The 13,243-nt window shown below is 35.5% G+C and overlaps 1 protein-coding gene across 1 annotated transcript in view; it reads left to right on the top strand.

The window, feature by feature from the left end:
• Positions 1–13,243, top strand: part of foxn2a (forkhead box N2a) — a 33,994-nt gene that overhangs the window by 12,004 nt on the left and 8,747 nt on the right. The window contains exon 2 of the mRNA XM_084093984.1: positions 9,123–9,670. Within this exon, the coding sequence (XP_083950110.1) occupies positions 9,137–9,670 (534 nt within the window). The 5' untranslated portion in view covers positions 9,123–9,136. The remainder of the gene's footprint in view (positions 1–9,122; positions 9,671–13,243) is intronic.

Genomic DNA, 13,243 nt, shown 5'->3' with positions numbered 1-13,243 from the left:
ACTCAGATTTCGCTTTTTAAAATATATGCAAATTAGCGCATATTTAATTAGATATTGCCTAATTTGCATATTTAAACATTAAATTACAGAAAACTTGTAATACATTTTTTTTCTCATCTTAATGTAGGTAATCAACTGGGAAAGTTTCATGGTGATATCTGCTAGTTAACATTTTTACCCTATTCACCTGTAGTGTCTCGCCTTAATGAATACATGCTCGTCTGCGGTGATGCGTGTTGCAGTAGCGTCGTCATATCTGGCTATAACATGACATATAGCCTATAACACGCTCTCACACGTTTATTTTTTAGCATTTTTGGTAAGTAAGTATGCAAAACTCTCACTTACAAAAAAAAAGGAGGAGGTCCAGTGAATAAAATGGACCGCTGAGGGAGAAAGGGAGGGGCTAAGGGGAAGAAAGGAGGAAAAGTGGAATCCCTGTGAAAACCACATTCTCTATGTTCATTACAGGAAAAATAATATATACTGCAATAACCATTCATCGTTACAATGACAATTTGGTTATTTTTGCATGTCTCCAGGGGCTCTCTCTGATTAATCCTAATGTATACGTATTTTATGTTGAGCCCTGGTCTTAGGCCCCATGTACACTTCATGGTTGAAGTGACCCAATTTTTTCCTCTCATGTGGCGCAGATCGGATATGACCGGCAAACGGGAGGAAAAAACGGGAGCAGGAAAAAAGCACATGGATTCCGATGTTCTCAGATCGGTTTCAGGCCTCACTCATATGTGGAAATAAATCTGATATAAATTAGGGCTTTGACTTTTGCCTAAAAATCATATTCGAAGTTCGTTTGTTTATTAATATTAATATTCGCGGCCATTTTTTTGGTATACAAAATAGGTGCTAACCAGGACGCTAACGTCACCTACAGGAGCCCAGATGACCAATAATAGCCTCTTGTTAATGAGCTCGCGATTCACAACTTCACCAGAATCTGAATTGAAAACAACGTTTACAAGCAAACACATTTACAAAAAAAAATGCCCATAACAGGTTCGAATATTAAAGGCTGCCTAATATTTGTTCAAATATCTTTTTCTTTTTTTTCTTTTTATATTCGAATTATATTTGAATAACGAAGTTCGGAGTCAAACCCTAATATGAATCTGATACGTGCATTTCGTCTGCCATGTAAGCGGACAAATCGGATATTCCCCAGTAAATGCGAGTCATACGTCATTAAAAAAGGGACGTCAACTCAGGTGGACACCAACTGCGATCACATGACTTATTAATGGCGTGATAGAGGACGAATAAGGCTCAACACAGTGGAGTAATGTGGAGGTTGTATGTCTTTTGAGCCTTTGGGCCGAAGAGACTAAAATAGAAAATGTCACTTTTAAAAGATGATGTAAGCGGGTCATCAAAAAAATCGGATATAGTCGCCAATCAGAATTGGGCATCAAGACCTGCAGTGTAAATGCAGCCATAGACTGAAGACCAGAACTGGTACAAACCTGCCAACCTTTGATTACTCAATCGCAAGCTATCAATAATTAACAATTACATAATGCAGTTTACACAGGATATATGAGCTATTATGAGGGTAGAAAGGACTTTAAAGGCTGGACTTCCATGAATTATGGAGCAGGCTATCAGTTTTCCTCCTGTGTAAAATCTATTCTCATGCTCCCAGATTGTAGGGAAAAGCTGATGTGGTTTGCCTTTAAATATTGCAAGAGATGCCTTCAATCATTAAGATGAAAGGGAATATCTGTTAAGTAGGAAACATTTTCATCAGAAGCACACTCTTAGGAAATAAAGGTTCAGGAACTTTAAGAATGCTTTATGCCATAAGGTTATATGTGACCCTGGATCACAAAACCAGTCATAAGTCGCACGGGTTTATTTGTGGCAATAGCCAACAATACATTATATGGGTCAAAATTATCAATTTTTTTTTATGCTAAAAATCATTAGGATATTAAGTAAAGATCATGTTCCATGAAGATATTTTGTAAATTTCCTACCGTAAATATATAAAACATTTATTTTTGTGAGGCACAATCGCCAACATAAATGCACAACTTTAAAGGAGAATTTCTCAATGTTTCGCATTTTTTTTGCACTCTTAGATTCCAGATTTTCAATAGTTGTATCTCGGCCAAATATTGTCCTATCCTAACAAACCATACATCAATGAAAAGTTTATTTATTCAGCTTTCATATGATGTATAAATCACAATTTCATAAAATTGACCCATGTGACTGGTTTTGTGGTCCAGGGTCACATATATGAAGCGTCTGACAGAACCCTTAAAGGTTCTATATGGAAATTCTTAATTCTTCTAAGAGTGAAGACTGTCAAAATATTTTAATTTAGTCCTATATTAATAGTCCTATATGGTCATTAAGTTAAAAATACATGTTCTAGTTAAATGGTTAAGAATATAAACTGCAGTTTCAAAGAGGTAGTTCACCCAAAAATTAACCTTTTGTCATCATTTTCTTATCCTCATGTTGTTCCAAATGCTTTTGAAAAAATGTCAATGTCTTTTGTCTCTACATTGAAAGGTAATAAGGTCCAATATTGGTGCAAAAAATATTTTTGTGTGGTCTGCAGAAGTAAGTCATACATGTTGGGAACGTATGGAAGCCAATAAGTGGACATAATGATAGAAAAAATATGGGGGAAATTGTCAATGTTTTTGTTTTTGCAGAACTTTCCAGAACTTTTGCTCTGAAGCAAAAACTCTGCGTTCTCTTGGGAAACTCCAAAGTTTTGCAAGCAAATTCACACTTTCTGGGGGGAATGCAAAGATTTGCAAGCAATGCAAAACGATTACATGCAAACATTTTGTTTGAGAACCGAATGTTTTTGAATCTGTTTCCTTATAATGGAAAAAGGTTCTTTTAGATTTTAAAAATGTTTTTCACACTTAGAAAAAAATGGTTCTTTTAATGACATCACTTGGAAAACACCCTTTTGGAGCCTTTATTTTTGTATATGGTGTATAGTTAGAAAAAAAAATGCATTTTTAAGATTTTGCTGGAAATAATCAACGCAGAAAACAAGCTGGCGCTTTAAGGCTGGAAGGAAGCCGTGTCTGGCACCTGCCTCTCTCTCTCTCTCTGAATGAAAGGCTTGGCATTGAATGGGAATTTTAACTTGCAGATAAGCCGGTGGCATCTCTGTGATCAGGGCCTGGTGTCGTCTTCCCCACTACAACCATCCCTCATTAGCGCTCGCTCTCCCTCCCTCACAAGTGTGCCATTACCGACCGCCGCTTTGATGCCGTTTGATAAGAGCACTGATAATTATGATAATCACAACGGCAATGATAATCGACTATGAGCTAATGACATAAAAACCACTTCCCCTGGTTGCTCGACGGCGGTGCTCAAATGTAGTGGCCGTCTGAAATTGTAGAGTGAGTGTGTTGTGCTTTTATGGGCCATCGACTCCCATGCTACGTCCCAGCAGCACCTGGGAGTATTAGGGCTACGCTGCTCGGTTTAGGTCAGTTTGTGTTGCTAATAGGGGTTAATGAACTACCCAGAGGCTATAGAGCGGAGCGCGGTTGAAGTTAATGGGTTAACAAGAGCAGCCTTGTGTGTGTGGTAATGACACCCGAGTTAAGGGTGTTTAGACAATTACAACACCGTAAAGGCAACGAGTCACATCAACATGTCTAGTAAACCGAACCGTTATGCATGCTTGACTGTCCAGTGTCCAAAAGGTGAACGTGACACACACATACACACACGGTCTTGACTCTGAGCTGCATTGTATTTTTCAATGTTCTGTTTTAGTTTTTTATTATTTTATTATTTTTATTTTATTTTTTGAATGTTTTTTTGTTGTTCATTTTTATTTTTAATCATTTGTAATGACATAATTATATTTTTTGTTTTATTTATTAATTGTTTTATAGTATTTGTTTCTTTTTTAATTATTTTGTTTTATTTTTGTTTAATCTAATTTTTATATTTTATTTTAAAAGCTATTATTTTATTTTTTATTGCATTTTTTTTATTTATTTATTTTTTAAGCTTTATTTTGAGAATTGGGATGTGCATCTCAGAAAATACTTTTTAAAATATTTTTAATAATTTGTAATGATTTTATTTTATTATTTATAATTGTTTTGTTTCTTTTTTAATTATTTTGTTTTATTTTTGTTTAGTTTAATTTAATTTTGTATTTTTGTTGTTTATATATATTTTTGTAAAAAAAAAATTATTTTATTTTAAAAGCTATTATTATTATTATTATTATTATTATTATTATTATATATTTTTTTTTTTTAAGCTTTATTTTGAGAATTGGGATGTGCATCCTCAGAACATACTTTTTTATTTTTTATTTTCTAATTTTTGCAAGCATGCAAGGACTTCCTCAAACCTTCTGACGGAAGATTTCTCTGTTTGAGTTTTGGGCTTTGGGGAGAAGCTTTGCTTTAACGCATTCGGGCAGTCTTGTTGCTGCCTGACATGTCTGATAACTCCACTTTCCTGAGAGTTATGATTCATCATGCACTGCTTATGACTTATTTATTAATTTTACTGTTTCCATGGCGCTCCTCTCAACCTTTCATTTGCTCACTCATTCTCCGCTAGCTCTTTTCCAGTTGCCTCTCCATGTTTGTCCTTCTGAGGGACGTGTTCTCCTGTGATCCGGGGTTGAGATGCTGACCCTTCAGCCCATCTGAGTCTGTTTGTGCCTTGAGCTGTTGGTCTTCTCTGGACCTGATGTTCCTCTAGCGGTCCAAGTTCTCTGAGTTTGTGGTAAAACAAGGAACTGTAATATTAATTATTATTTTTTATTATTTTTTTTCAAAGGCAGTTTTCCCACAAAACTTAATTTGCTCTCACATATAGGCTGGAATACTAGTGTGCTACTTACTGCAAATGCAGCGTTTCCTAAAGAATTGTAACGTTAATGTAATGTTTGCTTTTCATTTATTATTTAAAGCCCACTGTAATACTTGGATACAACAGCAAAAAATCTAGCTTTTAATAATTAAACATTGTGAACAGTCAGTAATAAAATAAGAACTAATACACAAATTACAAGCATAGATAAAATAAAGTGATGTCTAACAGTAACATTCAGGTACAGAAATGTAATCGTTAAAGGTAAAATAACACTATAATGTTCATTGTATGAAGTAAATATAGAATAATTTTTGTTAAAGCTGTCTTTAGTTGTTTGAATAACGTTAATGACAGACAGCAGCAGGTATTTATAGGCTACTGTCACTTTAAGACCTCATGCACGGACCCAATATAATGATACACATCCGATTTCTTTCTCACCTTACAGGAATAATTATACTTTATGATGTTTTTCGGCTACTATATAGTAGAGACGTGTGATTTTCAGATGCAGTCGAGGTCTTTTTGAATGATTAACTGCGAGAAACAAATCCTATGAGTCATTTGTTCTTGAATTGGAATCGATCACACTGTTTTTGATTCACTAAAATGAACCAGCTCTGGGCCGTGATGTATATTTGTGTGTGTAGCTCGCAAGGAAAAATGCAATAAAAAGACGTATGCAATTTCTTGCCGTTTATTACAGTCTTTTGATCTCTTTTGGCAAATAACGAGTCACAAATATGTTCAATATTACGTTTTTTATGTTTAATTTTTATTAGTCACACTGAAAATATAGGGTCAAATTGGGAGCGTTGCACTGTGGGATGCAACATGCTCTTTAGTACACTGCACATATAGACAAAAGGTCATCCAGGTATTTCGTGCATACAGAAAATGTATTGTGCATAGTAAAGACGCTGCAAAATAGCACTAGTAGTTTGATCGTACACCATTGCAAATGAGTGAAACTCCATTCAAAACTAACCTAACAGTGTTGCGTGTTTCTGGAAACACTTCTGAAGTTGTTGTTTTATGCATGAGCCGTACCAGACTGGTCCTGTCTGACCTAGTTCAGCATTAAAAACACTGGTAAAACCTCCGAGAGAGAGCTCTACGCCCCCCACACACACCCCTGACCGTCTGGTGTCAGAGTACGAGTGGCGTGTGTATGATCCACGCGAGAGTGATGCCATTTGATGGCTTAACTGGATGGACTTTCCCTGCTCTTATTCAATCCACTGTCTAATCCGCCCTCCTAATTGAACTGACGGAGCGGTTGTCATGGTGACATTGGGACAGGATTTGAGCATGGTGTGACTAGACGGTAGGGATTTGCCAATTCGTCAACGCCATTGACCCGCTTTCCGCCGTAATGCCACGGCTGGGGCTCATCTGTCCCTTTTACATTAATATATTTGATTTGTGCAGTTCAACTTAATGGCGTGGCAACTGTTGGAGCACAATTACAGATGATAGTCTGATAGCATGAAGCGTGAATCCATATTATGGCATTACAGTGACATGATGGCTTTAGAGCATCCACACAAATGTGATCCAGATCAGATGAATTTTATTCATTTATTTATTTATTTTTGCTTTTATGCACTTATTTTATTTTTATAGTTTATTTGTACATTTTATTTTATTGTTATTTTAGGTTATATTTTCTTATTATTATTTTCAAAATTTTAAATGTATTTTTTAAATATATTTATTCATTATTTTGTTACATTTTTATTATTTATTTTTATTTTAATTTATTTTAGGTTTTTTGCGCACAATCAAGAATGATACTCTGAAACAATAGCATGAAATGTAGATCCATACGATGGCATTTTTTTTATTATTTATTTTATTTATTGTTTTTAATATTTATTTGTATTTTTTTTGTATATTTTATAATTTTATTTTATTTCTTATTTTTTAATATTTATTTAATTTCTTATTTCTTATATTTAAATTGAGTCTATTTTATTATTTAGTTTTTTTATGTTTTTCTAGTTATATTATTTTATATTTAAATAATTGGTCTTGTTTTTATATATATATTATACACAGTACACTCACATAGTATATATATTATATATATATATTATATATATATATATATATATTAGGGCTGTCAAAAGATTAATCGCGATTAATCGCATCCAAAATAAAAGTTTGTGTTTAAATAATATATGTGAGTGTACTGTGTATAATTAAATTTGTATATATAAATACACACACATGCATGTATATATTTAAGAAAAATGTGTTATTTATATATAAAAAAATTATATTTATATATAATATAAATTATATATAAATATATACAGTATTTGTATGCAAATATTTCTTAATTATATACATGCATGTGTGTGTATTTATATATACAAATTTAATTATACACAGTACACTCACATATATTATTTAAACACAAACTTTTATTTTGGATGCGATTAATCGCGATTAATCTTTTGACAGCCCTAATATATATATATATATATATATATATATATATATATATATATATATATATATATATATATATATACACACTTTTTTTTAATTTATTTTTTTATTTTTTTATGTGTGTATATTAATAATAATAATTAAGAATGATACTCTGAAACATCCACACCATTGCAACCCAAACCAAATGGATAGCGATTGCAACAAAATTCCCACTGAACTGTTTCATACAAATGCAAATATCCGGCAGCGATGCTCTGCTTTTATAGGCAATAGGTTGCCAAAGCAACACTGTCACCTCTCTTTCCTCGCTAATGGATGAGCGGAGACGCACTGCTTTCTGGATGTGTTTTTCCCTTCTCCGCTGGCTGTGAGCAGCCGATTCTCTCCTCCGCCAGTGGCTTCGATGGTTTCTCTGCTGGATGGCTAACTAGCGGCTGCGTGAAGAGGTGGGCGGCGATGAGAAGAGACCGGGTCATCTCAGACACACTCAAGAAAACTCAAAAACCCTCAGACACAAGAGCCGCTCCTTCACTGCGATCGCTGAACGACTGCGAGAATACCAGCAGATCAGAGGCTTTCTCAGAGCGAGTGATTCTCTAAAAGAGGGATTATTGGATGGGAACGAGGGAGATTAGAGAAGAGAATGAGAACTTTGGCTCAGAGCTTGAAAAATGGTTGTAAAAAAGGGAAAAAGCTTGAATTAACCAATCATCAATGTCTGCCATGAGTTTGATCAGCTCTCTTCACTAGTAATGTGATTTGTTTTGGATAGTGTTGAAATAATTGTGAATAGAGTTTTCTTCCCGATCCAATCCTTCGTACTTGAATTGATTTTTCACTGTTTGCATGAGTTTGATCTAGGGATGCATTGACCTTAAAATTTGATCCTAAATCTGATACTGATAAGCTAATAATTATTTTCATGTAATGGCCAGTACTATTTTGTGTAAAACATTTTTTTTTAAATAATATTATAATTATAATTAAATAATTATAATATTATTATGCACAAAAAATGTCAAAAAATATATATTTTTTTATAAATGCTGAAGTGAATTTTGGCATAACATATTTTAAAGTATAAAAGATGGATATTTACTGCTAAATATATTGCATTTAATTATGCTAATTTGTTCATTTAAATTGGCATTTAACAGTTAATAATTTATTAGTGTTAAAGTTTAAGCAACTTCATGCACGTTCTTGATGATGGCAAAGGTCATCTAAAAATAGACGGAAATTAAGCATGCACAATTAAATATTCAATATTAAGTTACACTAATAAATCAAATAAAACAAACACTGGTATTGGCAGATAATTGATATAGTGGAGATATATTGTGCATAACTAGTTTGATCAGTCGCATTATTCGGGTTTGCACTCAAAATGATTGTCAAAAGATTAATCGTTTTCTTCACAATCACTATTTTGTGTTTGCTCTGCAATAGTGGCTTTGAGTTTGATGAATTCACTTCATCCGTTCTCAATTGACCCTTGCAGGGAGTTTGATTGACAGGCGATCTGACCAATCATAATCCGCCATCCGCCGAATCCGCCATTTTGTCCGACAAAGCAGTCAGGAGAGTTAGTAGACTAACGGATATATATTTCACTGCGTGAGAACGTGTGTGGCGTGAGAGAGGCGTGGCTTGTCGGACATAGCAACAGTAACTAAAGGGGGCGGGTCTTTGCGAACGGTCAATTGCGCTGCATTTTCTAATAGGATTAAATGATTTTTCTATCAGATTAGCTTTTTTGTGCAGCCGTAGTTTAGCCACATTCCTTTATCTCACTTGTTTATTTCTCTTCTCCGCAGACGTCCTTGATTTAATGGGTCCGATCATCGGGATGTCGCCGGATAAGAAAGCAGAATCCCCGGGTGTTGTGGGGGAGCGGACGGGCCTGCGCGGGGTTTGTGGGACGTTGCCCGAAGCCGAGAGTGCCGCCAGTCCTCTCGCCACCAGCTTGGACCGCAGCTCCAGCTCGGGAGACGAGGAGCTCACCAACCTCAACTGGCTCCACGAGAACCTGCTCCAGAACTTCACGCTGGGAGGCCCCGAGGCCCAGTCGAGCCCGGGTCCGCTGTTCGACATCGAGGGGAGCCGCGGCAGACCCGTCAGCTCCTCGGCGGCTTCGCACGGGGGAGAGTCCATGAAGTCCAAGCCGCCGTTCTCCTTCTCCCTGCTCATATACATGGCCATCGAACAGTCTCCCAGCAAGTCTCTGCCGGTGAAGGACATCTACGGCTGGATCCTGGAGCACTTCCCTTATTTCTCCAGCGCCCCCACTGGCTGGAAGAACTCGGTGCGGCACAACCTCTCCCTCAACAAGTGCTTCCGCAAGGTGGAGAGGAGCCTTGGGAAGGTGAGCTTTTAAAAAAATTTATTAAATTGTGACACAATATACATGTGCTGATATACAAAATAAACAGGACAAACAAACAGCTGACAAAAGTCAATTCTGGTAACTCCTCTCTGTGTGTGTGTGTGTGTGTGTGTGTGATGGGTAGGTTTAGGGGTCGGGTTAGTGTGTGTGATGGGTAGGTTTAGGGGTCGGGTTAGTGTGTGATGGGTAGGTTTAGGGGTCGGGTTAGTGTGTGTGTGTGATGGGTAGGTTTAGGGGTCGGGTTAGTGTGTGTGTGTGTTTGGGTAGGTTTAGGGGTCAGGTTAGTGTGTGTGTGTAAATGTAAGTGTATCTAAGTGTGGGAATGGAAGCATATAAACCAGAGAATATAAACCAGAGAGTAGCTGTAAAGTATAACAGATTTACCAATAGTAAAAACAACAAATAAGACATCACTGGAAAAGCAAAAAAAAATGTTTTATTATAATCATGCAAACACAAATTGTGTAGCACACATGTGCTAATATACAAAAAAAAACAGGACAAACAAACAAACTAACAGCCAACAAAAGTAAATTCTGATAACGTCTGAGTGCTGCCCTCTTCAGGTTGAACGGTGGCTACTGCAGTTGAATTTTCCTATTGGAAGTTGTGGTACCCACTGATGTCAGAGGGTACCAGCTAACCACACCCTTGCCTACAGAGAGACGCGTCTCAGATGCACGCCCCCCCTCCGCTGGGCTCCGCCCACTTTTCCAGCATTTTTAAAATATTGCCAGTGGGTGGAGTCAGGCTCTGACCAGTGGTTTAGTTACCCTTTAAATATTTTGAGAGTGTAGGGAGATCGACGATTATGCCATTCGCAGTGCTTCATGGGAGTGGGCGGAGCTAAAGAGATATTTTGCTCTCTGATTGGTACTGAACAGCATCATGGGTAATGTAGTTTTTCACCACAAATTCCACTGTTAAATACGATTACTTGAAAAATAAGCTTAAGTAATGTGAACTGATGGCTTCAGCAGAAGCAAACACCAACAACTTTGAACAACCTCCACGTGGTGCAGTGGTTGTAGCAAGCGCAAGACGTGGAGTTCTGGCGAGGATTTCTTCTCTCCCGTGAGAAAAAGAGGTGGGGAATCCAGTCAAGGTCACGGCTCCTCCCTGAGAGCGAACACACTCCGATAGCGGCTTATCCACCACACACACTCTGCTGGAGGAGACCCAGAGCGAGTGTTACAGCGACTCCAAAAACTCGTTAGGAAGCAGAGAAACGTCTGAATGTCACTATATTAGATCTCAAATGCTGCCGGATATCTTCACTTTGCTGTCGTTTTGGTGATTTTTAGTGGATATGTTTTACTAGCACAGGCGTTTTCAAACCTTTTAATACCAAGGACCCCAAAACATATGAAGTCATAATGCGAAAGAACCCCTTTTCTGAAATGTAAGGGAACGATAGCCATATTTTAAGATGATATAATGTGTATATAATGATATAAGATGAAGTGTGATATATTTAAAACATCATGTTGTGTGAAAATGAAATATTTGGCGATGTCATTGTGTTAAAGCTAAAAGCAAGTGAATAATAATATTATCTAGAACATTTTATTATGAGTTCAAATTATTATTTTTAGCACTTTTTTACTTTACTGCAAAACAAAATATTAATTAGTTAATTTACCCCATATTTAATTACCTTTATTTTAACTGAATTTATTGTTGCAGTATTTTGTTGTACAGAAAATTGTAAATAAATTTTACCGGAATGAGATTTGATAATGAATAAAATATTTGTAAAGATTTTTTTAATGAATTCAAAATCAAACACACTTTCAGTAAAAATATTGGTTCAAAGCATTATCAACACTAGATCTATAGTTTTATTTCAAACTAACAAACCTTTTGTTTTAAAATTTTTAATGAATTTTTGATATCTGATGTTTTTATTAGTGCTGTCAAATCAGTTAATCGTGATTTTTCACATTGAACATAAAAGTTTATATTTTTTTATGTATATTATACATTTACAAACTTTTATGTTAGATGCGATTCAATCAATTTGACAGCACTAATTTTTTATATGTGACTTGCACGTCCCAGAGATCTGTTATGATGTAATCACTCTTGCTAGATATAGACATTTTCTATTAAAAATAATAGATTATTTTTGCCATTTTTTTATTTAGGGAAGCGTAGAGAGAGGATCTGGAAATGTTGCGAGCTGAGTTTAAACTCGTGTCGACCACATTAGCGTGTGTGTACTGACCATTACGCCACAGCTTTTTGTCTTTCTTTGTCCGACTCTCTTCCTCTGACTGTGCGGTCAGTGTAATTTCCCGTGTTCGGACCCGACGGCGTAACGTTGGGATGTATTTGCTGATGGCAGCGAGAGGGATTGTGTGTAAGTGGCTGGCTGTGAGATGATCTTTTCTCGACCCGGGAGAGGTCAGCGGCGAGAGACTCCCAGTGAGAGGCCATCCGTCAGACACACACGCAACGAGAGACACTGAGGTTTCGGATGACACCATTGGTTTCGGTTGCCATGACAACGCTTCCTCCTTCCTGTTTATGAGCCGGCTGGTAATCTGAGTCAAGGTTATAGCCCTCCTCCTACCTATTCCTAAAATAAAACTAAAACTATAGATCTAGTGTTGATAATGCTTTGAACCAATATTTTTACTGAAAGTGCAAGACAAATGTTTGATTTTGAATTCATTAAAAAAAAAAAACGACATAATATTTTATTCATTATCAACTCTCATTAGCAAGAGGTTCTCTCATTACGGTACAAATGTATTTAAAATGTTCTGTACAACAAAATACTGGAACAATAAATTCAGTTAAAATAAAGGTAATTAAATATGGGGTAAATTAACTAATTAATATTTTGTTTTGCTGTAAAGTAAAAAAATGCTAAAAATAATCATTTGAACTCATAATAAAATGTTCTAGATAATATTAGTATTCACTTGCTTTTAGCTTTAACACAATGACATAAATGCCAAATATTTCATTTTCACACAACATGATGTTTTAATTATATCACACTTCATCTTATATCATTATATATATACATTATATCATCTTAAAATATGGCTATCGTTCCCTAACATTTCAGAAAAGGGGTTCTTTCGCATTATGACGTCATATTTTTATATATATAAAAAAAAAATAACTTTTTTTATATATATATATATTTATATTTGAGCAGTCAAAATTAAATCGTTAATGCATGCGATTAAATTTTTTTATTTAGCGCAATTAATGCAGCATCCTTTTTTTCCCCATCATCCTTTGGCTAATGTTACGTTCAGAGCTTGACATTAACACCTACTGTATATACTATATTAACACTTATATATAAATTATAAATTATAATTTTTTTTAATATATACATTTTTCAGTTGTAGTCTTTTAAAAAGGCATCTGAAATAATAAACTAAGTGTTGTCAAAAAAATTTCAATACATATCAATACTAATAACTCTTCCAATACTCATTTTCTGCAGAATAGATATACAAGATACCAGCTTCTCTCTCTCTCTCTCTCTCTCTCTCTCTCTCTCTCTCTCACTCTCTCTCTCTCTCTCTC

The sequence above is a fragment of the Abramis brama genome (assembly GCF_963993115.1).
Source record: "Abramis brama genome assembly, chromosome: 19".
Lineage (NCBI taxonomy): Eukaryota > Metazoa > Chordata > Actinopteri > Cypriniformes > Leuciscidae > Abramis > Abramis brama.
The sequence above is the reverse complement of the archived record's forward strand: the minus strand, read 5'-3'. Positions and strand labels throughout refer to the sequence as shown.